This window comes from Anolis sagrei, chromosome 2, assembly GCF_037176765.1.
Source record: "Anolis sagrei isolate rAnoSag1 chromosome 2, rAnoSag1.mat, whole genome shotgun sequence".
NCBI lineage: Eukaryota > Metazoa > Chordata > Lepidosauria > Squamata > Dactyloidae > Anolis > Anolis sagrei.
This window is the reverse complement of record NC_090022.1, coordinates 277,115,233-277,142,210: the sequence shown is the minus strand read 5'-3', so window position 1 is coordinate 277,142,210 and position 26,978 is coordinate 277,115,233. Positions and strand designations below refer to the sequence as shown.

Genomic DNA, 26,978 nt, shown 5'->3' with positions numbered 1-26,978 from the left:
TACTTCTCTTCACAGAACATAAAGTTGTAGGACTCATTGTCACAAGTTGTACTAATAGCTTCAAAAGGGGGAGTGAATAAATTCATGGAGGAGATGGCCATCAGTGCCTACCAGTAGAATAGCACTATATGACCTCTGACAACCAAGGTAGCATGTGTTTGTCAATCAGTTTCTGGAAAGTACAAAATGGAGAGTGAAGTGCATAGCTGTCCTATTAATGTGCTTCCTGTGAGCAATAGATTGGCCATTGGGTGAAAAGGATACTGGGCTAGGTGCGGTGGACTTTTGGCCTGTCTCAACAAGATTCTTCTCAGGGTCCTTCCAAGCAGGCCCTAAATCCCAGGATCTGGTCCCAGGTTTTCTGCTTTAAACAGTATTATATGAGTCCGCACTGCCAGATAATCTGGCATAAACAGAAAACCAGGGATCAGATCCTGCCTGGAAGGGCCCTCATATTCTTCTGTAGTGAGGCTTACCATAAACTATAATTATGACATCATATAGAACAATTGTTTCAAACCATTTAAATTGATCATACTTGCATGCTGCCTTGGGATTCTATAATATAGGGTTAAATAGAAATAATGGAATAAATTCATTATTAAGCAAGACATTCGACAAAAAAGAAATTGGCTAGAGGTCAAAACAAACCAACCAACAAATTAGGTATTGTCGAAGGCTTTCATGGCTGGAATCACTAGGTTCTTGTGGGTTTTTTCAGGCTATAGGGTCATGTTCTAGAGGCATGCCTCTAGAACATGGTCCTATAGCCCGAAAAAACCCACAAGAACCTAACAAATTAGGCGTTGCTTGCCAAGGGAAAATAGTAGATAGAGACAGGGCCATGTCAACTTTGTGAAGCAAGGTATTCCTTATAGTGGGGCAACCACTAAAAAAACCCAATTTTAGTCACTTGCAACCGTATAGAATATTGACATGAAGACTCAGGGATTTGTAATCCAAAAAAGAAACTCTTCCAAATTCCTGTTTAGTGGTTACCTTAGCAATATGCATTAGCAATTCCATCAAGAACAATATCTGCACTTGTACTGCATCATTTGCACAAGGTAGAGAAGAACATTTTTACCTATTTGCCAATGCATCCTGTGATTAAATGGCTTACTTGTTTTTTAACACATGGGTCGCATTCTGACCATGTGCTCCAGTCACTCATTTGGCAATTGATGTGGCATGCTTCCTGGTTACATGCTCGAGATTCGCTCCATGTGCACAGTCTATCGCATGAATTTTTATAATAATAAGCATCCTGGTTTCTCTGTCTGTAAGATTAAATATAGCTTTCGGTTAGTGATGGTTTTTATTTAATGGAACTTACTCACTTAGGCGATCCCTCGTTGGATGAGTAAGATGGTCTTCCACTATGGGTTTCCCTGTGGGTCCGCATGTGGCTGTGGAGCCCTATTCTTGCTCTGCATCTTCTTCCGCAGTGAGGGCATTGGTTTCCAGGTGGAAGGTGGTCCCGGTCAGGGTTGGCTTGGCGCGCCTTCCTCCTGGCACGTTTCTCTCTTTCACCCTCCACTCGTGCCCCCTCGAATTCTGCAGCACTGCTGGTCAGTGCTCAAGGGCCAGGGCTTCCCAGTTCTCAGTGTCTATGCCAGAGTTTTTAAGGTTGGCTTTGAGGCCATCTTTAAATCTCTTTTCCTGTCCACCAACATTCCGTTTTCCATTCTTAAGTTCAGAGTAGAGCAACTGCTTTGGGAGACGGTGGTCAGGCATCCAGACAACGTGGCCGGCCCTGGCATGGGTGGAGTGAGGAATACAGAAGAGCCACATAACATATCCCTTTGGGGAACATAAATAGAGGATGGGGCTACTGAGCTAAAGTTGCTTCCACCAACCTGCTGTGAAGGTTAGGAATTTAATCTCAGTTCATTTTTGATAAGCACTTATCAAAATTTCTGCTAGATTTGTGTAACTTTCATCACATTTCGTTTGGAAAGAACTTAGTGGAGGGGAGGGGGATAAACATAGGAGAAATTGCAAGAGGAAAGGGATTTGAGAAGTGGAGGACCCTCCCCCTTCAATCCCCTTAGCCCTCCTGCTCAGGTATGCAGCCGGGGGGGGGGGGGCTTGAGGGGCTTCAGCCTCCCCTCCCCCTCAAAATTCTCAGGGTGGTCCATGAGAAGGCCTTACTGGTACATTATTTAAACTGTTATATTCATTCATATCATGATCTGATCACCATGCTCAATATATCCCATATGCATGAGGGTATTGGAATAACTATACAAAAGGTTTGCTAGGGTAGATCCTCAGTTCCTCCCCCTCAAATCAAACTCAGCCCCCCCCCCATCAAAATTCTGGCTATGGGCCTGTGGATTGCTATGGCCAAGTGAGGGTCCAAACCCTGTTATCCAGAACTGCAGTCCAATGATCAAACCACTACACCAAATGGTCTCCTTAACCAGTACAAATAGGGGAGAATTTTGCCTCGGCTTGTTTGATATATTTCGTCAAATTCATAATGCAAAAGTTTAATGTGAATGAAGAAGAAGACAAAGTCATTATTATTCCCTCTCTAATACTTCCTGTGAACCATAACACCCCGTTCACAGTATCTAATAAGAAAGAATAACCTGTGTTTATCTTTACACTGGAATTCCCCTCCTGCAGTCCAGTGGAGCAATTCAAATTGTTTTGACCAACAGCTTGAAATTCAAATGAATGGCAGAGGCATGGTTACTTTTATTACTTAAGCAATAAAAACACCCTGAAAATATTTTTCCCCCATTGAATTGCCCATCCCATCACTTTGTTTTGCTAATGAAGTATCTGCAGGTTTTCACATCCGCAGTAAGCAGCTGACAATTTCATAGCTCAAAAAAATATTTGAGCCACAGCATCAAAATTAATCACACATTCTGCGTGTATTGTCAAAGGCTTTCATGGCCAGAATCACCGGGTTGTTGTAGGTTTTTCAGGCTGTATGGCCATGTCCTAGAAGTATTCACTCCTGACATTTCACTTGCATCTATGGCAGGCATCCTCAGAGGTTGTGAAGTCTGACCTCACAACCTCTGAGAATGCCTGCCATTGATGCAAGCGAAACGTCAGGAAAGAATGCTTCTAGAACATGGCCATATAGTCTGAAAAACCTACAACAAGCCATATCCTGTGTGTTTTGTGAGTACCAAAAATCCATCACATCTGAAATTATGAATATGTAATCTATACTGATGCATTTGTCAGTGCTACATATTCATGATCCCTAAATATATTCTAGCTTAGTCATTACATAAGATCATGAAAGCCCCCCAAAGCCCACACCAATAAATAGCCAGTGGGATTAATGGGCATGCGTTCCCCTCTTGATTAGGAAACACCTGCCAAACATTCCCACCACCACCTTCTTACAAACTGTCTCTAGCATGCAGATGTTGTCCAAATGCCTGATCATTGTCTCGCAAAGCAGTTACTTTATTCTCAGCTCAAGAACAAAAACGGAATGTCACTGGACAACAAAAGAGATTTAAAGATGGGCTTAAAGCTAACCTCAAAAACATGGAATAAACAGTGAGAACTGGTAAGCCCTGACCCTCGAGCTTCTAACTGGAGGTCAGCTGTTACCAACAGTGCTATGGATTTTGAACAGGCACAAATAGAGGACGAAAGAGAGAAACGTGCCTAGAGGTGTCAAGCAAACCCTTGCCAGCACTGTCTTCCATCTGGAAAGTATGTCCTCACTGTGAAATACCATGTGGATCCAAAATAGGTCTCCACAGTCACTTACGGACCCACTACCAAGACTCTGCCCTTGAAAGGCAATTATATTTGGCCACAAGTGATCACCTAAAGTATGGGAAGGCTTTGTGAAAGGAGCCCATTTTCTATCTCTCAAGATGAAGATAGACTATAGTGGATGGGATTCTTCCATCTCTTCCTAACTCTTTTCTCTGGCTGTCAAAAGGGAATAAGAATGATCTTTCTACATTATATCACCAGTATTTATATGGAAAAAAATTGATGAATGCAATCATTTTCCTTCTTTGAAAATCTATATTCTTGCTTATACTAACCTTGATCTGCTTTGTATCCCATAGTTGCAAGTTCTTGAACAGCTGGACCAAGAATTCCAGGAATAATGGTCACAGTAGCATCCAAACGTTTTCTTAATTACAACAGTCAACAAAATAAGCAAGAGTAAGCGGATTTCTCCCATTTTTCAGAGCTGTTAAGCGACAAAAAGATGGAGGCATGCATGTATGCTTGAGTATATTTATTCAATGTTATCTGTAGCAATGATTTGCAAGGTCCCATTGCAAAAAAAAAAAAAAAAATCAGGCTAGTGCTTTTAAAGTTTATATATACTGTAAGGAGCCCTGGTGGTGCAGCAGGTTAAACCTCTGAACTTGCTAATGGAAAGGGGGTGAGCTTTTTCTGTTAGCCCCAGCTTCTGCCAACTTAGCAGTTCAGAACATGCAAATGTGAGTAGATCAATAGGTAGTGCTTTGGCGGGAAGGTAACGGCACCCCATGCAGTCATGCCAGCCACATGACCTTGGAGACATCTGTGAACAACACTGCCTCTTTGGCTTAGAAATGGAGATGAGCACCCTCCCCCCTCTCCATCCCAGAGTTGGACTCTGCTAGATTTAATGTCAAGGGGAAACCTTTACCTTATGGGAATACAGGATCTGCTTCAGGATTTTTGTTTGATCTTTAAGGGTGCTGAACCCTATCCACACACTGCATTTGCATCCCTTTTGATAACTCCATTCAAGTTTAGACTAAACTTGTCAGCAGATTTGCCACTCATTAGCATGGATGTTCTCAGCTGCTACCAGGCCCGTAGCCAGGATTTCGTTTCGGGGGGGGGGGGAGTTTTTCAGGGGTTTTTTGGGGGGGGGGCTGAGTTTCGGGGGGGGGCTGAGTCTGAGTGAAAGAGGGTCTAGCCTAGCAAACCATTTGTATCATTACCCCAATACCCCCATACATATGGGATATATTGAGAATGGTGATCAAATCATGATATTAATAAACATAACAGTTTAAATAATGCACCAGTAAGGCCTTTTCGCGAACCACCATGAGAATTTCGGGGGGGGGGGGCTGAAGCCCCCCGAGCCCCCCCCCCCCCCCCGGCTACATGCCTGGCTGCTACTGTCTATAAAGCTCTGATGTTTTCTTCATGCTCAGGCACCAATCCTATTCACACATTTTTAGGAGTAATTCTTAACTAAGTTTCTTCTTAATGAAGCAACAAGTAATTTTATCAATGTTATTTGTGTTGTGCAAAAAGTCTTCCAAAATGATACAGCTTTCAGAGTTTGTTTTCAATTTGGACTCCTTTGTTTTGCACAGAAAATAATATATTATTGCTAACACAGAAAATGCTGTTTCAAGTATTAACATACTTTTCAAATATTTTCCATACACTTTATGGACATGAGCTGTACTTTAGAAACAGAAAAGTTGTTACATGAATCTAAGCAGTACTTTACAGAAGTGAAAGTGAAGACTCTTTCTGAGTAAACATCTCTTTTTTGTGTATACTTGGTAAAATACTCAAACTGAAAAGAATGACATCTGGACTCATCTACTCTGTTTTGGCTTTGCCATCTTTGTCCTTGATCTTTGTTCAAGGCCTTTCCCCCCTTTCCCTGTGGTATTCAACTGCCCCCATTCAACTTTCCAAGTTTGAATTCCGATGCAAAATTTATAACTATTAGCCATCTCTATATTTGGTTTCTACACACACCCATCTCCACAAAGTTCTAAGATTTAAATGTGGCTCCATGTTTTGATGCCAGTCCTAATAATACTTGGAACAAAGTATGAAACCAATAGCAAGTTGAGGTGGGGTGAGGTGTGGCGAGGGGTCTCCCTTTCTGGACATCTTCAAAAAGAGGCTAAACAGTTCTCTGCTAGGAATGCTTTAACTGGAGATCCTTCATTTAGCAGCAGGGCTAGACCTTATGGTACATGAGGCCCCTTTTATTGATTTTATTATTGTCTTTCATTTATCATCTTTGTAAACCCACTGTATTATGGATTTATTTGATAAACAGACTATTTGAAATGCTATAATCTTTTTTTTTTAAATGTCAAGGGTGGGATGAATAGGCTGGACATTTCTTTGATCTTCTAATTGTATGGTATTATTTGTTATTAAAATATGTTTTTGTTGCTTTTGAATTATCATTTTCTATTTGATGTCCATTTTATATGCACAATGGATTTCTTCTGGCTACATTTTACGATGTATTTTTGGAACAAACAGAAAGTTCAGTGTATGTCCCATACCACTGGAAAGTAGTGTCTATATGGTATACCATAGGCAATAGATTATAGTTGTGAATGAGACCACACTGGTCTTGTCCTCACCCACCTGATTTAGGGTTGCCAGGTCAGGACTAACCCGGGCTTGAGATTTCAGCACCAAAAAACATGGGACCCAAGAATCATCCCTTGTGATGTCTCTGGACATGGGTCTTAGTAAGGCTACAAGGGGAATTTTATAAGGAGTAGGATGTGTCATTAGCATGATAAGTATCAACCATATTTGCACTGAGGACATTTTTCTTCACTGTTTGTAAAAGGCATTGAATGTTTGCCTCATATGTGTATATTGTAAATTGTAATCTACTCTGAGTCCCTCCAGGGAGATAAAGAGGAATATAAATAAAGTGTATTATTATTATTATTAAAAATCCCTTGATTATTTCTAGTCTTGCAGCATTTAATGTAAATGCTATTCAGTCCTTATTTGGTAAGTGTTCGCTTTTGCTTTCAAATATAGAAATTAGTAACACTGCCCTTCTGAAGTGGACTTTTGGCCCAATATTTAACCTAATAAATCCTAATACATAAAAATTAGATAAAATGTAAGCTCTGATAAGGGTTAGACTTCCTAATAAAAAAGAAGTGTAGTTTAGACCATTTCTTATTTTTTTCTTGATATTGCTGAAGTGGACCTTTTCAAATCTTTCGAACCAAACAACTAAGGAAGGAGAACCTATAATCTCCTCAAGAAGCTCATTCCACTGCTGAACTGCTTTTATGAGTCCAAATTGGATGAAGATAATACCACATGGTAGCAGACATGGAAAAAAACATGGCCTAATCTCACCATTAAATTTCACCGAAGGCTTCCAAATAAAGGGGGTAATTAATCCATTCCAGGGTTTAGCCTGAACATATGAAGAAACTACAATGTCCGGGCATTCTGTCTTTGCACAATACATTCAGCAACTTGACTGGATTCTAAAACTGCAAACTAAAACTTGGCACAGATTCAGTCAGTAGGTATTCTTTCCTATTATTATTTTTCCATGTCAGAAGCGACTTGAGAATCTGCAAGTCACTTCTGGTGTGAGAGAATTGGCTGTCTGCAAGGACGTTGCCCAGGGGATGTCTGGATGATTGATATTTTACCATCCTGTGTGGGCTTCTCTCATGTCCTCACATGAGAAGCTAGGGTTCAACAGACAGGAGCTTACCCAGCTCCATGGATTTGAACAGTCAACCTATCGGCTGACCAGTCCTGCTAGCACAAGGGTTTAACCTATTAAATGGACGATTGCCTATTAAATGGACGATTGCACCTATGGCATATTGAAATCATTTCACCTTCTTACACCATTCATCCCCAGCTAGTGTTTGTATTTTTCTAAATTAATGTATATATTTGTTGTTTATTGCTATTAGGTTATCTTTGAATTTTGATGACCCTATGAATGAGGAACAAGATTGCCATACTCAGTCTTGCAAGCTCAGCAGTAAAACTTCCTTGATAGAATCTATCAGTCTCCAAAACTGTCTTCCTCTTTCCCTCTTGGGTTTAACTTTACTTAGTGCTTTCAAATTTTCTCATTTGTTACATTACCTTATGATAAGGGTCCTCAAACATTTTAAACAGGGGGCCAGGTCACTGTCCCTCAAACTGTTGGAGGGCCGGATTATAATTTGAAAAAAAAGAAGAATGAATACCTATGCATACTGCGCATATCTTATTTGTAGTGCAAAAAACACTTAAAAACAATACAATAATTAAAATGAAGAACAATTTTAACAAATATAAACTTATTAGTATTTCAATGGGAATTGTGGGCCTTCTTTTAGCTGATGAGATAGGATTGTTGTTGTTGTTGTTGTTGTGTGCTTTCAAGTCATTTCAGACTTAGGTTGACCCTCAGTGAGGGCCAGCTAAATGACCTTGGAGGGCTGTATCCGGCCCTCAGGCCTTAGTTTGAGGACTCCTGCCTTATGAGATGCCCAAAGTATTATAGCCTCATTTTTACTTCTAGGTAGAGTTCAGGCTGGATTTACTCTAGGATTCATTTATTTATCTTTTTAGAGGTCCATGATATCTGCAGAACTTCAGTACGACATTTGAAATTAGTTGATTCTCCTGCTTTTTTTATCGTGTCAGAAGCGACTTGAGAACATACTGAAAGTTGCTTCTGGTGTGAGAGAATTGGCTGTCTACAGATACATTGCCCAGGGGATGCCTGTACGTGTTACCATCCTGCTGGGAGGCTTCTCTCGTGTCCCCACAAGCTAGAACTGACAGACAGGAGCTCACCCCATCTTACAGATTTGAACTGGCAGCCTTCAGGTTAGCAACCCAACCTTCAGGTCAGCAGTCCAGCCAGCACAAGGATTTAATCCATTACGCCATAGCGACTATTAATTCTCCTGCTGTCAGCTTTCCTCACTAGAAATCATAAATACTATAACAGGAATGATCATGACTTCTCATGTTCAATTATATTTCTTTGTATCTGTGATACATGTCTAGTTCCTTCACAACTGCCATCCAACTCCTAGTCTTCTGATTTCTTTACTACAGTCAGATTTATGACTGAGACAAAGTATGGAAAATCTTTATATTTTTGATACATTGTTTAACATACAAATTAATAAATGTCAACCAACAATAGTCAGACTTACCTTAGTGGACTAAAAACCCTGTAGGAAACCATAAAATGCCAAGTCCAATTGATCACGCAGTGAAGGAAATGCTACTGTGTGCACAATCTGCTTACACATTCAGCCATATGGTCCACTTTGAGGAAGTATTGAGAAGCTAATTCTTTTGAAGGGCTCACTCCAGCAAATAAATGAAAGTGGACTTTTTGAACACACATTTATTTGCATTAGTTAAGTTTTAACAGAACAGAAACCTAGCTCCTGAAATTTTTGCCAAATGGATTCTAGGGCATTAATGTTGATATATACTGGTATACTGGTGATATTCCAGATGTATACTGTAAACTGGTGATATTCCAGAAATCGTATAGAAGTCCAGTGTGGTACACAGGTCCACACTGTTTCTTTCTGACAATGCAACATACACACACACACACACACACACACACACACACACAAACTCATGTATATCTAGAGTTGGCATGGACAAACTTCAGCCCTCCAGATGTTTTGGACTTCAACTCCCACAATTCTTAACAGCCTATCAGCTGTTAGTAATTGTGGGAGTTGAAGTCCAAAACACCTGGACGGCCAAAGTTTGCCCATGCCTGCTCTAGAGATTTTAGTCAAAAATCAGCCACAAAAAAAGAGTCGATTTATCCATGGGTCGATATGTATTGCAAATTAACTCATATATAAAAAAGGAACTCCTCTTTTTTCTGAGTGAAGTGGCAAAAAGCCTTTGTAATGCCTGCACAAAAAATGGCAGCAGCAACAGCCAGAGCGCAGCCCCCAAGGCAATGCTGGCATTTTCCATTTCTGCAGAATAACCCTCCATTTATTTTATGAATTTAGAATAATGCTGCTTTACAGAAAGCAATGCTAGTGATCAGTAAGGCTCACCATTATCTGTATCAGATGATAGTGGTTCTCACCAAGGTCTCAGACCACAGTCTTTCTAACCTTGCTTTCTGAGACCTTTCTAGTGGTGGTTTTATGTGTCTTGCAAGAATTGGAAAAAATTAATTTTCTGGAATACAACACCTAAAACAGCATGGCAAATTGTCATATTGATTAGGGTATTCTAGAAATTGTAGCCTTAAAAGTAACATTGTGAACTCTGCATACATGGCCTGTTACTGAGTTGTAGTCAATTTTTAGTATACCATTCTGTGGAATGTAAGGGGTCAGACAGCTAAAATATTTAGGTTGCTGTGTTATATCGCCTCTTTGATCTAGTAGTGTGTTATTGGCAAGATACAATACACATCAAAACAGTAAGTAGAAGAGCAGACAGTCTGTTGCTGATCTTAAAGGCTTTCAGTCTTAACAGCTTCCTTCATGTAGTACTTCAAAGTTTCTTTTAGAGCACTTCATTGTTGCCAGCATGCAGAGGTTGACAGTAGTACTTCTTGACTTAGTTTGGATGCAGAAAAGTTGTTCTTCATTGTTTCGTGGGCATTGGTTTGGTAGCAGGCAGAAGCATTCCAAACGTGACTCTACAAGAAAAATGTATAAAAATTGTTTTTAGTTTTACTTGTACATATATTTTGTCAGTATGTAAGATTATATAGTATGAAAATGGCTTATAGTTTAAACTGGGTGATTTCAGAAATGTATGGTTAAAACATAGAGATTTGTAGTATTGGTAGAGTGTCACATTTGGAGGTTCCTGTGCTGACCATGAAGAAGCTCTGATTAGAAAGAAATGTGCTTCTTGCAGTGTGCCAAGATGTGAGTGGACATGATTGAAAGTTGTCTTGTATATTTTGTAAATAAAAGTATATTTTGTAAATAAAAGTGCAACTTTCAGTGAAAGCTGGATTAAGTGTTTTTTACCACTTTGTGCCTTTAAGAGGAAATTTGAACCGTCGAAGAAACTGAGATAAGGAAGGTGATTTATCTCAATTATTCCAACATATTTTTCAGGGATATATTAAAAATTCTTGTTTGCCAATCTGCAGGCTTAGTTTGTTTTACTATATTTATTGCTTTCCTTTATTTTATTGGAGGTTTTTACTGCTTGAATACGACTTTTTATTATTACTTTTTTAATTGAAGAGAGAAATAGGATTGAAAAGTCTACAGCCATCTGTATCACTAGATAAATTAAAATAAAACTCCATCTCAATAGAATCCTCAGTTCCTTTGAGGGGCACTTTGTTTGATTATAATGAAAATATTGCTTAGCCATTGATACTGTTGTTGTTTTTCTCATGAATCAGCATGGCTGTTTTTTAAAGTGCACTAAAACTTGCTTCTACTAGAGGGAGAGGAGACATTTCTCATTCCAATGAAATTTCTTTCCCACACCAACTTATGTTTACACAGATTCGTTGCCCTTCCTTTTTTTCTGGCAAGACTACTCGGTATCATGTTCCAGCCAACAAACAATTCACAAATTTACGGGAAAATCTGTGACTGTTTCCCCATGTTGCTCAATAACTGTTATAGGGGAGTTTGTTTCTTTCAGTACACATAGGCACACTCTATTCAACAAGCAGAAAACACTGCATGACAACAGAAGAATGAAAGAGAACCAGGGTAATATTAGAGCGGAAGTGGGTAGTTCCCTTGTTGCAATGCAACCTGAAAAGGGAGAAGCAGAGGCAAAAGGGTTGGGGTGTCTATCATTACAAAAGATGTTTCTATAAGTTTTTTTAATCATTGGTAATGAGCAAAATAGCCACCACTTCAAGCACTTTGTTTAGGAAGTTGGTTGTAAATTTTCAAAAAACAAAACAAAAACAAAAGCAGATATGTTTAAAATACAATATTTTCCACATGCAAAATAGCTGTGTAAACTAAATAACAGGAATTAAATTCATATTGTGCAAGTCATTCTTCTACAAAGACGTGAATTGTTCATAAAGTTTAATGGGTCATGGATTCTCTCTGCACAGTTCCAGACAAACAGTCCTCCTCAAATTGTTTCAAATGTGCTTGCCTCATCAGCTCCCACTCTCAACACTGGAACACCACAGGGCTGTGTGCTGAGTCCTCCGCTTTACACTTTGTACACATATGACTGCACCCCCATCCATCAGAGCAACATCATTACCAAATTCTGATCTGTTCTACACACTTTAAAACAGTTTTAAAACAGAATCTCATGGGCAATGGGCAGAAGTACTCTTGAATCCTTTAATGGGCTCCATGGGATTCTGTCTTTAAAATGTTTATAAAGTGTATAGAAATGGGGGAACCCTGCATCTCATGAAGTCCCAGGTCATGGCTGCTGGCCTTCCTGTCATTGAACTAGTGGATCTATTCCAGTTATTAATCTGGTGCAACCAAAAGTGTGGAACTGTATCTCTAAATTTATAAACTTCAGCATTCTCTTTTGAACTTCAGATTAAATCTAAACTGTCCTCCAACATGAGCAACCATCTGTTACTGCTGTAATTCCCAAGGCTTATGAGAGATGAAGTTCAGTTAGATCTGAAGCATGATATGTTATATGCTTCTCTGCCACTTTAGAAGTATATGTCTCAAATCACTGCAATCAGAGGATCAAATAGTCATACATACCTGAGCATTCTTCCCAGTCATAGCACAAATCATAGCCACAGGGCTTCCTCTTTATGCTATCTGTAGATATTTTGACCCTTTCTATGGCCCAACTCAAGTCAACATCACTGCGGCAGGGGCCAGAATGCAGGAAATTGAAGGAATGCTCTCCCAAACATTTCTCTGCCAAGAATTGGCAGCTGGGCTTTGTAAGTGTTTGTTCAGAAGCTGTTTCCAGTACACAAATATCTTCAGAGTTGTGGCTGCCAAAAGACAACATGTCAAATCTTATTGAGTAATAAAAGGATCCAAAGGAACAAGACACAATGAAGTTTTCTTTAGCTTTGTTTATTCTAAAGAGAACCCTTGAATTTGTCTGGGAGGATGCTCAGCAGAGTCTTCTTAATTGGAAAAGCCAGGTCAAAGCACTCCGAATTGCTTAACCACAATCAGTTATACTGTTGGCCACTCTGTATTCATGGATTCTGCAAACACAGCTCAAAAATATTTGAAAAAAGTTCCAAAAAGTAAACCTTGCTTTACCCATCTGCTGAGCTCTACACTGAGGTGTAGGCATTCTATAGATCCTCAGACTCTCCCTGCCAATCATTTGAGTTAAGTGGGACTTGAGAATCCATATATTTGATATCCACAAGGAGTCCTGGAATCAAACTCTAGCAGATACTGATGGCCCACAATACATCAAGAATGTTGCAAGCAACAAACCTTATGGCATCGTAAATCTTAATGTAGGGATAGACAGCTGTAGTTTTCTAGATGTTTTTGGCTCACAACTGCCTTCAGATCTCTTTCCATGGTTATGTTAGCTGGGGCTAATGGGAACTGTCATCCAAAAATACACCCGGATCCCATACTTAACAACAACCATCCTAATGATTAAGAGAATTTCAAGAGTAGCACAGAATTTGCCACACAGTTTAAAATTGAACTATATTCTGTTATGCATGTGCAGAAAATCAACTAGTAGATAAATAATTGTAAAATGCAAACTACCACATGCTGGTGTTGTCAATTGTTTGCCCATGCCTGCTTTAGACTGTAAATTATTGGTTACTGTTTCACACTTTGAATTGTTCATACATTGTGATAAATTGGTTTTTATTCTACATCACCCTAAGGTCAGGCAGGGTGTAAATATTTTAATAAATACATTTGAAATGGGTAATATTTAGCTTAGACTGGACACAAGGGGGACAGATACCTGGTGGATGCTGACACCCCAGACAGCAAGGTCAGAGACCTAAGAGGATGGGGCTATGGGATGGGGATGGGAGGTTGCCAAGTGTGCATAATCCCTCTCCACATTTGTCAGTAGCACATTTGAGAGAATACACAAAGAAAGCTTCCGTTGTATCCAAACATGAATCTTTTGCGATTAAGGACTGTAAACGTTTCCACAAATGTCAAAAAGTGATGCATATCTATCTATAACTTACCGACAATCCTCTGTTGGGGACATGCACACACACTGAGATCCAACCAGCTTGTGCCCTGGACTGCAGCTTCCTTGGTTTTGAATGTAATCAGCTGCAATAGAAAAGGAAACCCAAATTTTGAGGATATATGGAAACAAGGATAACAGTGTGGTACAAGTATTATGTCTGTAATGAATATAGCGAATTGATGGCACCACATACTATCTGATCTTGGAAGCTAAGCAGGGTCAGCTCCAGTTCATACTTGGATGGGAGACCACCAATAAATACTAGTGTTATAGGCTATAGCCAGGTCCTTCCTATTTTAGAGGAAGGACCTGGACAAACCACCTTTAAATATCCCTTGACTAAAAAAACCTGATGAAATTTAAAGAGCCACCTTAAGTAAACATACAACGTGGAGGCCCATGCACGGGAGAAATTGGTGTATATATGTCCTGGTTTCACCTCTAGTATCTTTAAATGTACTGCCCTCACTCTTCTAAGTCCACCAGCCTTCCACTTACATTGCAGGGTTGATTTTGTTGTTATTAAAACAAAATTCCCCAAAGAAAAAATGGAAAATAACACATGAAATAAAATAAAATGTAAAGGTTTCCCTTGACATTAAGTCTAGTCGTGTCCGACTCTGGTGGGTGGTGCTCACCTCCATTTCTAAGCTGAAGAGCCGACATTGTCCATAGACACCTCCAATGTCATGTGGCCATTATGAGCACATGGAACACCGTTACCTTCCCACAGATGCGATACCTATTGATCTACTCACATTTGCATGTTTTCAAACTGCTAAGCTGGCAGAAGCTGGGGCTAACAGCAGGAGCTCACCCCACCCCCTGGATTTGAACTGACAGCCTTCAGTCAGCAAGTTCAGCAGCTCAGTGGTTTAACCCACTGACCACTAGAGAAGTTATTTGAAAAGCCAGAGTGAATTAAAAGTCTTCCCCTTGCTAAAAGCAGCATATACATATGTGCTTCTCATTTTCACCTCACAACAATCCTACAAAGGAGCATGACTGACTGTATGCCAACCAGAGATTTATGGCTGAGTGATGATTTAACTCTGAGTGTCCCAGATCCAACAATATAAGCATTAGGTTGTCTTTACCTCTTTCACAAGTAAGTAGTCTCAAAATGGAAGGTTTCCATGATGGCCCCTGGCCGCAAGTGTATTGGCTCTGGCCATTTAACACAAAAGTCACGGGGCACCTAAGCTGGATAGTTTCTCCAATGTTGTATTCATTTTTAAATGGGGAAATTGAGACATCCTGGGATGCTGCTGGTCTGGGACAAACAGACACTGTAGGGGGAAAAAAGAGCTGAAATTAATGTTATGGCAAAAAACAAACAAACATGTCAGTTAAACAAAAGATGAAAAAAATCATATTTGCTGAATTGCAAATATTCGTTATTTTTTTTAATGGACAGCCCAACCCAGTGAAAGCAAGCTCTCTAAGTAACATGGCATTATTTAGTCAATTGGCTTGTTTTCAGTTCAAATTATTTTCAGTTCTAATTGCTTTGACAACTCTTCATTGCTAAAAGCAGATCCACTATGATGTATATAAAACTATAAAAATGATAAATGATAGTATTATCATACTATCAATGATAAATGATACCATGGCTGAAATCCAGTCAGCTCCCCTTGCATTATAAATCCACTGGTAAGGGAAGGTAAAACTGTGGTGTTGGAGGAAATTGTTGAGAGTGCCTTGGACAGCGAGAAGATCCAACCAGTCCATACTTCAAGAAATAAAGCCTGACTGCTCATTGGAGGGAAGAATAGTAGAGGCCATGATGAAGTACTTTGGCCACATCATGAGAAGAAAGAAAAGCTTAGAGAAGATAATTATGCTGGGCAAAATGGAAGGAAAAAGGAAGGGGGGCCGACCAAGGGCAAGATGAATGGATGGTATCCTTGAAGTGACTGGATTGACTTTGAAGGAGCTGGAAGTGGTGACAACTGACAGGGAGCTCTGGCGTGGGCTGATCCATGAAGTCAGTAAGAGTCAGAAACAACTGAATGAACAAACAACAACAACAAGGTAAAAACAGCAGCCAAGGGAACAAAAATAAAGCAGTGGTGGCAAGGAAATCAGGAAAAGGATAGCAGAAACAGAAATGGGAGGAGAAAGCCACTTGTTCTTAAGCACCTGGCATCTAGGAAGGATCTAAAAATGCCCAGAGAGGACATATTTTGTTAGATGTGGATAAATGAAAATTCAGATACCAGTCCAATTAATACATAAATCTTATCATACAAGCATAGAGCACATTTGCATATGTGTTTACTTAGTGGTAGGCTTTAGCCAGAGGATTTTTTTTGTGTGTGTGTCAGAAGCAACTTGAGAAACTTGAGAAACTACAAGTTGCTTCTGGTGTGAGAGAAAGACGTTGCCCAGGGGACGTCAAGATGTTTTGATGCTTTACCATCCTTGTGGGAGGCTTCTCTCTTATCCCTGTATGGAGAGCTGGAACTGGCAGAGGGAGCTCACTTGCGCTCTCCCCAGATTCAAACCTCTGACCTGTCAGTCTTCGGTTCTGCTGGCACAAGGGTTTAACCCAATGCACCACTGGGGGCTCTGGACTAGAGAAGGCTCATCTCAGTGCTAGGAAGAACTCCCCTCTCTTCTGCTTGGACCACAAGATGGCAGTGGTTCACTCATAATTTATGTAACTAGTCCCAAATTTGCTCTTGAGTGGGTCTCTCCCAAAGGCTCCACCTTCAAGTTCAGTTAAAATGGGACTTGTGCATATGTAAATCTAACCCCAAAGACTTATTCCCCGTGAGGGAGATTATTAGCTAATGACCTTTTCACATGGCTACTGGAGTTTCTCTACTTTGTCGGGGTGTGTGGGGAACATGGTGCTCCATGCCCCACATCACCTGACTCCAGCTGAGGGTGATCCCATGGGGGAAGCGCCGTCTATGCGGCTTCCTCCCATGGATTCCAATGGCAACATGGGAAGCCTCCACAGGCAGGCATTAAAAACAAAATGTGAATTTGTCCCACCGGATTAATTTAGGGTAGGAGTGCTAGATATATACCTGTCAATAGCTGGAAAAACTATTCGAGCTTTGCTCCCTTTTGTGTCCCCTATTGATGTAAATCAGGCTTTTCATCTTATTCTTACCCTAAAAACCAATTTAAGAGCAGGTTGGATGCCACCATGGATTTACATAGCCAGCTGTCAGACATAAAGCCCAATTTGAAAACTATTTTAGGTACAAAAATGAATTGGATTCATCACATTAGGGGTGAATTTAATATTTTCTTGTACTAAAATAAAGGTTTGTGATTACATTTAAAATGTGTTCCCTTTATTTCCAAACCTACTACATTATACAAAACACTGAGGCAACACAAGCAGATGAAAGAAGGACTACTTTGTGGGTTTACGATACTTAGTAAACATTATTGATAGAGTTAGGTTTCCATAGAAAAACAAGCCTTCTGAAGAGTTCAATGACTGCCAGTATACCCCATTTCTACTATGGTTGAACATAGCGCCTGTGGACAGCCTGATGAGAAGGTATCTAGTGTGTGATACTGCAGCCTCCTGATATATTGTGCATCATATATATCTCCCCTTATTAATTTTTAATTTCCCAAAGTTATCAGTTTAATTGAAAATACTTTTCTTGGTCTTACATTGGCATTCAACAGGCCTCTGTACCCATGTTTGATCTGGCAGACAGCGGAAGAATGGATAGCCCACTAGATTGTATCCACTCAAGCACACAACCTCAGCATCTTCACCAGCAGCATAATGATTCTTTTCATTCTGAAATTAATAACGGGAAAGGATTCACTCCTGGACAAAACATGCACAAATTGTCAAAGATTGCATTCAGAGATATGACTTAGGTTTGTGTAAGACCCAAGTATTTGTCAGGATCTAAAGCAGAGGTAACTATGATGGAGCCCTTCAGATGTAGTTTGACTCCAACTCACATTAGTCATAACCAGCTGGGGATCATCCATTTTTTTATAGACCATTGTTGAACCAATAGTCAATGATGTCCCTTCCAGCTCTATGATTCTATGATCCCAGACTCGAAGAGGGAATAGTCTTCCCAACATCCAGTGACAACAACCTCCAACACCAGAAGCACTCTAAGTGGCCAGCTACTGGTCAAAGGACATTTAATCAACTACCAAACTTGCAAATTTTGTATTTTGTCTGTCTGTTTGTTTTGTTCTGTTAGAAATGTAATACAATTGACTGGTTGCCCTGACACGACAAATAAAAACACTCACCCTGATGAATCCAAATTCTGGAGGATCTGGTTTATCACATCCTGATTCAGGCTGAATGACTAAAATGTCACTCTCTTTCCTCACTTCATCATCATTTATACACAAGGCCCCCCTAAAAGAAAAGAATGAAAAAGGGCAAATGAGAGAAACTGGGGCACTTGATAAGTAGATGAAAAGGTAGAATGTCAATGGAATAATTGGAGACTATCTCTTCCCAATCAGGACAGTTGGAGAGCATAGTGCAGTGGTGGTGAACCTATGGCACATGTACAAAAAGGAACTTGCAGTACTCTCTCGCTGGTACACGCACCCTCACCTACCATCCTACCCCTCGCTTTCCCACCCACCCCCACTGATTCTGCTCACTTGGCTGCCCTTTAATCATGCCTTGCTTGTCCACCCCCCGCTCTCCTACTTGTCCTCCCTCCTGCTCACTCACTCTGCTTGCTGTCATCCCCACTCAACCCCCATGTGCCCCCTCCCCCCAGTTTGGATAGTTGGTGTCTAAAAGGTTCACCACCACTGACATAGTGCCATCTAAAACAAGGGTGGTAAATGTCATGGGTTGGGGAAAACTGTCAGGGGTTTGGATCCTGTAACTCCCTAACATCCGATAGTTGCCACCCCATGATTCTGTACTCTCCAACTGTGCTGATATGGTACAGTCTGCTCCTTGGGCCTTTTCAAACTTCACAGTTTAGAGCATCCAGTGGAAGTTTTTTTATTTAAATAATAACTCTGTTATGCTCTGGACCATATATGCACACATTCAAAGATCTTAATATAAATACAAACAGATTCACAATTGCGCATATGAGGTTTATCACAAAACAGAGGGAAATAAAAAAAAACTTCCACCAGATTTCTCTCTTCCCTCAATTGTTTATTCAAGTTCTTGTGGGGTTTTTCGGGCTATATGGCCATGTTCTAGAGGCATTTCTCCTGACGTTTTGCCTGCATCTATGGCAAGCTTCCTCAGAGGTGAGGTATGCTTATTCAAGCTTTGTTTAATATTATAAAGTTTAAAATAAAGAGTTTCAGGGAGTTCTAATTGCTCTCCATTCATGCTTCCTTTAAATCAGCTCTATTTCAGTTTCACAGCCCAATCAGCTGATCAGCTGTTTCAGACTTTTTAAAAATGGACATGTGCTGGATCAGTCTTCACGGGGGGGGGGGGGGGGAGGAAATCATGTGTTTTTCACGAGTGCATGAATATACACTGATGCAAATATGTCCATTTTCCAGACAGAATCAGGATGAAAGGAAACCGTTTTACCCTGTGAGTTTTGTCTACTGCATTGAATCAACAGGGAATTATGTTTTAGATGCTGTGTAGATAGGTCCTAGGAAGGGATACTTAAAATTCTTAGCCAAATTCTAGTACCTTACCAAACTAAAAGTCCCAGGATTTCCTAGAATGTAGCTATGGTGGTTACAACAGGATCCTACTGCCGTCATTGTGTAGTGTAGACAGACCCTTTCTGTATGCATCTTACAGCAAAGATATAGCGCTTATCTCAATCAGTCCTTTTATTTGACTCTTACGTGTCAGCAAATATGGAAAAATAGCACTCTTCCTCTTGCTCCTGTTCACCTTCACATGGCTTGCCACCATTTAGGGGTGCAGGATTGTTACAAACGCGGGTCCTACGTTTCTTATGGGAAGCATCACAGGAGCTCCATGCAGACCAACAGCTCCAGTAACCATCAACAGCAACTGAAAAACGAAGAAAGGAAACCCTGAAGGTGATAAAAATTACTCTCCACAATTGCCAACAAACTGCAGCCTTCCAACCGGCTTAACAGTTCTTCTTGGTCCCTGATACAGATGTGAGATCTGCTTCTGTAAACTTATGGACTAAGTGGTAGTTCTCAATAGGTGGATAAATCACAAACATTTATTTAGGGTGAGAAAGTGACCTCTAAGGGATCAGAACTATAAACTCTATTCAGTTTGGATTCAGATTATTTGAAAGGCTTATATGAGATTTCCAAAGTTTCAAAATCTTTGTGTGAGAGCTTTGTCTTGGTCTTGCCACCCATCATCAGCACTTTTTATGAGGACACAAGAGATTTGTGTGTGTTTGTGTGGCTCCTTTTGAACTTGCATCCCCTTCTCTAAGGAGAGTAGAGCAAAATCTGAAGCCATTGTCTAAATGGCCTGGGAGGTCATCCACTTCTTCCTTGTCACTGCCAATCCTAGCCAGCTATAGACTTTTTTCCAAGCTCCTGGGTGTCATTGGTGCCTATGCTGATGTTAAAATTGAGTGCTCGCATGACCAACAAGAAGCAGGGTGATCATGAGGTCCAGGAACTTGGATGGTGCTCTGTGGCTAGCTAGGAACAGCAGTGGCAGTAATAACGATCTCTCCCTTTTTCTTGCACTCATAAATGCAGGGAAATGGTGATGGTACCAGTGTTCATTCTTGTCAGGGAATTGGGCTGAATTAGACCAGAATCCTCCTGTCCAGACCGCCCTGAAGTTATGGAATACTTTAGAGCACACATGTCAAACGAAAGACCCACAGTCCAAATCCTTGACCCATCATGTCATTTTGTATGGCTTTCTTTGCCAAGGTAACATAGGACCTCATCTCACCAGAACATCTATCAACTTTTAATCATGTGGCTGTAGTTTAGGGAAACTGTTCAGGCAAAAAGATCCTGGGCCTCACTAAAGTACAAACTAAAGTACAAACTGCAAAATTCTGCAGGAAGCTGCCATGGGATTTAAAGTGAGTAGGTACTCTAGTGTAATGAGGTTCATAGTTACATTAATGGCTTCAGAGAGTTGGCAGCCATTTCCTTCCTGGCTGTTTTCAGTCAGCGCTCTCTTCACTCTCTGAGATGAAAATGGCAGTTAAAACCCTTTTTCTCAGCAGCAAACTAGAGACAGTAGCCAATCAGAATTCTGGCTCCTGACATTCTCAGCCAATCAGCTGCCACCACATGCCTTTCCAGTCAACCCATTACATCATAGTGCCTTTTTACAAATCCCCACAAGCCTTACAATTGCAAATGGCTCTTTGAGCAACCATAAGGCTGATGAGCCCTTGGTGAAAATGAGTTTGACACCCCTGCTTTAGAGTATTTGCCAACTTTGGCCAAAACGAAGCAAAGCTGGTTTAAAGCAACAACAACAACAACACAAACTCTCAAACCACAAAAAAACCCTAAAAAACAAAAAAAGATTGTGATACCCACCAGCAACCACTGTGCTGTTGAGACTAGAATTGTGCAGGAGGCAGAAACCGAATTTTAAGTGGATATTTTCTCTAGTGTGATGAAGTCAAAAGTCAACAATCCATTCACAGTTAGTATTTTTGCCAGTATAAATAAACTCTAGCTTCCTTCTTGTTTCCATTCCATTAATAAGTGAAAAAAAATTATTTTGAAGGAATTGACCATAGATGTGTAGTTTTAGGTGTATTGTTCTGTTGAGTTTTACTTATTGTCTTTTAATGTGAATGGACGGTAATTCTCTCTATATATTTTATTTTAATAGTTGCATTGTACCTCTTTTCGTAACTGTTCCTAATCACACTTGTTTAACTTTTTAAAGGCTCTGTGGGTTCCAATATTGGAGAAAAGGCAGAATGTAAATTAATTAATGATGGTGATGATGATACCAAATCAAATCATTTATTTTGGTCATTGACCAGCACAATGATGATACCAATAATAGATGAGATATAAATTAAATAAGTAGAAACAAAAGAACATAAAGTATACCAGAGTTGTAGTCCGGTGCTCTTAGCTCACAGTTATCTCCATAAGTCCCAGCCTGGCACACACAGAGGCATTCGGTTCCAGACAGCACTGGCCTGCCATTGTTGGGGCAGGGCTTGCATCGACAAGGATCAAATCGTTCCATGTATTCAATAAGAGCTCTTCTGAGATTACGCCGCTTGGTTACTGCACATGGAAAGTTCTTCACTAAATCTAAAATGAAACCCAGCTAGAACGCCAGAGGATAGGAGGCAATTAGGACTGCAACCATAATTATTCCATGCAGACAACACAATTGTATAGCATCTGTTTTTCTCTTCATTTTAAAGCTCCTTTCTATAAAGCTGACACATCCATCTCAAGGACTGATGGAGCTATTTCAGTTACATCAGCAACTTCACTTAAATCATGAACAGGAATGATTTTTTTGATAAAATATGCTATTTCTTTATATACCTATTTTAAAATGTAGCAGCTTGTATTATTTTTAAAAAAGAAAACATAGAAAAACTAAACAAAATTTACATTTATGAAAGCAACTTTGCATTTTCTTCACAGTACAAATAGATGGAAGCGAAGGAAGGCAATATACTTGACTGATAGCAGAATACATTTTCCTCCTGTTGCTTGCTTTCATTCTCTCTCTCTCTCTCTCTCCTTTCTCATTTTAATAAAATTCATTTGGTGGTCACTTTATGTATATATGGATTTCATACAGTAATACCAAACACAATTTTCCATGTGTAAACTAAACAACCAAAGAGTGCATTTTCAACATTATTCTACATTAAACATTTCAAGATATGACAGAAGCTGCTATATCTGAAGATCAAGGAATAGAGCTACATCCTCAGCCTCCTAAAGCAGTGATTCTCAAACTTTGATCTTTCAGATGTTTTGAACTTCAGCATCCAGAATTTCTGTTAGTCAAGATGAGCGGGGCTTCTGGAATTGAACTCCAAAACACTAGACTAACCCTCTGCCATGCTGAAATCCAGGAATGTTTGTTTGTGTGTGTGTGTCAGGAGTGACTTGAGAAACTGGTTTGAGAGAATTGGCCATCTGCAAGGACATTGTCCAGGGGATGCCCTGATGTTTTGATGTTTTACCATCCTTGTGGGAGGCTTCTCTCATGTCCCCACATGGGGAGTTGGAGCTGACAAAGGGAGCTCATCACCACTTTCACTGGATTCGAACCTCCAACCTGTTGATCTTCAGTCCTGCCAGCACAAGGGTTTAACCGATTGCACCACTGGGGGTTCCTCCCAGAATACTTAAACATCCTGATATATGATTTTTCGACATCTGTTTAAAGCCTTTCAATGAAGGAGAGTCCACCATTTTATGAAGTGGGCTGCTCCACAGAAAAATAGCTCTTACTCTTTGAGAACACTCTATCTAATATCACTTTTTCTTTTAATTTGAATCCATTGATTTTGATTCCAAAGGTTGGCTCAATTTTCCTTGTATGCAAACTATCAGATATTTAAACACCCCTGGGCCGTTGGTCTTCATTTTTGTGGGCTATACATACCCACTTCCCCCAACAACTCAACACAGCACAAGGCACAGACTTCGGACTTGTAGTTTGTTGAGGCAACAGCACTCTTTGGCTGAGAAGGCAAAGGATCTTATAAAGTTATGAAGAGGTGAAAAACTGCATAAATTCCACAGTGAAGCTGCACTCTAGGTTTCCAGACAGGAAGGAACAATTTGAAGTTCATTCATAAGAAGGCTAGCAGATACCCTTCTAATTGAAAACAGGATTAGGGCCTATGTCTAGACAAACAGGGAAGCAATATCTTCATGGAAAGAACCAACACAATTTTTGATTCTTTCTTGCTTCTGCTTTCCTACCTCAAAGTCAACAATGACTGGATTCTCTTTGGTTGATTCCAGCCAATTCGTATATGCAATGTGTTCGGGCAAAGCTCCATTCTTCTCCCAGGCAAGAGCTGCAGCATATTGTGACCTCCCACCTTTTACCAATGATATAGATTTTTCAGATGACTGCAAAAATGAACCTAGGAGAAATTTAGAAGTTATATTTTAATAATTTGACCACTACATACATAAATGTATTCACAGCATCCATTCATAACCAAGACAGAATATGATGGACAGAGGGAAGCCTGAAAAATAGCAAATGTATGTGCTTTGTTGTCATTCTTATCATTTTACTAAATTGAGTGGGCTTTATCTCCAGTATTCTGGAATAGTTAAAACTCAATGCACTACTTCTACTTTTGAGTGGAGTCCTATGTTTCTTTTTAAAATATTACTTTGAGAAATCAGAAGTTTGACCTCTGAGAATGAGTTGTTCTCTGGGTTGAGTGTATAGTATTCTACCATTTGAGAAGAGCACTGTTCATATGCAGAATTTGATATTAGGTGCACTTTACCATTTCAAGAATCTTGGTTTTTTTTTTTTCATTTTCATTAATCATGAAAGAATGAGCATTGATTTTAAAATATATTCTGCGATTTAGTCATCAATAATATAGTGAGATTCCAACACATTTGAAATTTCTTTTCTATTCTCTGTGATTTGGTAGAAAAGGATCACTTAGACATATGAGGGAGATCTATGTGAGTGAGTTACAATCTGGACTTATTTGCAATTAGAGAAAGCCACCAACATCAGCAGGACTTAACTTAGCCATGAATGGTAAAAAGAAAAAAGTAGAGGAAAGAGAAATGTAGCATAATCTCTAAAACTGATTTATTCCAGCATGTGATTTTATGGATTTTAATCCACTTTGTCAGATGTACTAAAGCAGAATGCAAATTGCAGCTTTAGGGGAGGAATTTTTCTCAGGACTGTTGTGGGAGAAAAAGGATTAATTTTAATTTTGGCACCTACCAATGTTATAATATAATATAATAATAACACTTTATTTATATTCCACAGTGTCTCCCCAAGGAGACTCAGGGCAGGTCACAGTACACATACACAGCAAACATTCAATGCAATTTTGGACAGACAGGACAGAGACAGACAAAACAGAAAGGAAGTATTTTGTGTCGACATCCAGTTTTTTGGCACCTTGGAAGTTGTGCTTAAATCCAGCCACAGGGGGGTGCTGTTGCTCCATCCATTATGACAAAAAGCCATCAAAACTTCCTTCCTCCTTTTGGCCATTGGGATTTTCTGATCTTTTTCTTTATGGTGTTGTAAAATACCTCTCCCACTTTAATGGTCCCTAATTTCTCTACTTACAGCTCAAGTTGTTTCTGAACTGCTTAGGTAAACAGTGAGCTGTGGTGACAGTCAGGTGCTCACGCCAACCTGGGGCTTCAAACTGGAAACCTTTTGATTGGTAGATCTTATCATTGTTGGTGATTTACCAGCTGTTCTAAAGCCTGGCCCAATATTGTGTTGGATATACAGTTGATCCTTGCATGCATTGGAATTTCCCTTTGAAAGTAGAAAAACTGTGAATAAAAGCCACTTTAAAAAAACCTGGGTGAACACCTCTCTAGGAATCATGAGATAATTACTGGCAAACCCCTTGAAGATTGAAAATGACAGCATTATTATACTTATTTCATTTTTATTCCCCCTTTCAGCTAAAATAAAGTACTGCATAAAATAGCTAACAAGCATTATCTAAACAAATTAAATCAAACAATACAGTAAAGCCATTCAAATCCCCACAATGCTGAAAGCCATTGTAATCACCTTCATGTCGAACAGTCATTTTATTGTTGGTGCATTTTGTATTCACTTTCTTTCTCTTTCGAAAAAAAACACGTCTAGTTGTTTCTGTTCGGACGCACTCATTCATTTCTTCCTCTGTCAAACCTAAGAAAAAAAGAAGAGCGAGTCATTTTCATAATAGTCTGTAACATTGCTACTCTTCTAGCCCTGTTGATCCAGAAGCCTTCAACTGCCAGTCCCTGGTGAGTTTCCAAGGAAGAAACAAATAATTGGGTTTCCCACAAGAAATCTAAGCTTCCATTTCTCTGTTTTTCTAACACTTAGACACATTATATCTTATTAGCTAACTTAATAAAGGTTTTAGGGAAAAAGAGAGACCAAAGTTTCAGGCACTATTTCCTTTTCTCAACAGGATCATTAGTATGCTATCTGTTTAAAATGAAAACAAAATCAGCTATGTTCTCTCACTATTGACGATATACCTGAGTTTTTCAGTTCTTCAGCACTGTATTGATAGAGAAGGTCGTATGTGCCACCCATGGAACCAGATGCATAGTAATGAGTCCCAAAGTCATCAAATATCTGGCTGTAGAGGGCATAGTTGTACTCCAGAGGAAGGCTGTTGAGGGCCTTCAGGAAGACACCAGACAGCTGCAAATCTGTCTGCTTCATTGTGAAGTTTGATACCGCAACCACCTTATGGATCCTAATAAAGTTGGAGTTCTAAAGGGAAAAAAAGTAAAATACAATATGATGAAAACTTTCTCATAGTAGAACACTTACATCTGGGATTATTCCATGCTACACAGTGGTAATACTATGATTATACTTTAATTTTGGTGCAAACTTCCAATGAAATGATGGGACTTATGATTTAGTGAAGGCACTGGAATTCTTTGGCTGAGAATTGTGAATATTCCTTCTTAAACTGCAAATCTCAAGATTGCATAAGATGGAACCATGTCAGCTAGAACCGAACCATAGGCTATGACTGTGTAGGATGAAAAAGCATTTTATTCACACATGTGGATATACTTGCATTTTAATTCCATGTTTTCCAAAGCCATGTAGAGCAGAGCACATTGTTTCCTTCCACTCATTTGATCCTCATTACCTTCAAAGATTAGCATGGAGAAAGAATCTTCCAGCCATGGCAGAGTTAGTCCAAGACAGTATGTATGTATGTATGTATGTATGTATGTATGTATGTATGTATGCCGTCCTTCTCACCCCAAAGGGTACTCAGAGTGGCTTACAAGTTATATATACATACAATATATTATATTATTAGCATACTACAATATCAGTATTAAATATTACTATATTGTACTATACCGTTATATTGTAATTTGTAATAGAGGGAGAAAATGTGGAGGCAGTGACAGACTTTGTATTTCTAGGTGCGAAGATTACTGCAGACTCAGACTGCAGCCAGGAAATCAGGAGATGCTTACTTCTTGGGAGGAGA

General features: G+C 39.7%; 2 protein-coding genes across 3 annotated transcripts in view; both read right to left on the bottom strand.

The window, feature by feature from the left end:
- LOC132766951 (complement component C6-like) overlaps positions 1 to 9,075 on the bottom strand; it is a 36,816-nt gene extending 27,741 nt beyond the window's left edge. The window contains exons 1-3 of one of the 2 annotated variants that reach the window (XM_060761430.2): positions 8,913 to 9,075; positions 4,038 to 4,189; positions 1,124 to 1,280 (exon numbers count right to left, since the gene is read on the bottom strand). In XM_060761430.2, coding sequence (XP_060617413.2) covers positions 1,124 to 1,280; positions 4,038 to 4,180 — 300 coding nt within the window. In that variant the 5' untranslated portion in view covers positions 4,181 to 4,189; positions 8,913 to 9,075. The remainder of the gene's footprint in view (positions 1 to 1,123; positions 1,281 to 4,037; positions 4,190 to 8,912) is intronic. The other variant, XM_060761431.2, reaches the window with a different exon arrangement.
- Positions 9,076 to 9,094: 19 nt separating this feature from the next.
- Positions 9,095 to 26,978, bottom strand: part of C6 (complement C6) — a 29,733-nt gene continuing 11,849 nt past the window's right edge. Inside the window, exons 8-18 of the mRNA XM_067464625.1 lie at positions 25,993 to 26,233; positions 25,532 to 25,654; positions 23,707 to 23,873; positions 21,853 to 22,078; positions 19,666 to 19,837; positions 18,121 to 18,232; positions 17,512 to 17,644; positions 14,964 to 15,155; positions 13,859 to 13,949; positions 12,423 to 12,664; positions 9,095 to 10,390 (exon numbers count right to left, since the gene is read on the bottom strand). Of these exons, the coding sequence (XP_067320726.1) occupies positions 10,218 to 10,390; positions 12,423 to 12,664; positions 13,859 to 13,949; positions 14,964 to 15,155; positions 17,512 to 17,644; positions 18,121 to 18,232; positions 19,666 to 19,837; positions 21,853 to 22,078; positions 23,707 to 23,873; positions 25,532 to 25,654; positions 25,993 to 26,233 (1,872 nt within the window). The 3' untranslated portion in view covers positions 9,095 to 10,217. The remainder of the gene's footprint in view (positions 10,391 to 12,422; positions 12,665 to 13,858; positions 13,950 to 14,963; positions 15,156 to 17,511; positions 17,645 to 18,120; positions 18,233 to 19,665; positions 19,838 to 21,852; positions 22,079 to 23,706; positions 23,874 to 25,531; positions 25,655 to 25,992; positions 26,234 to 26,978) is intronic.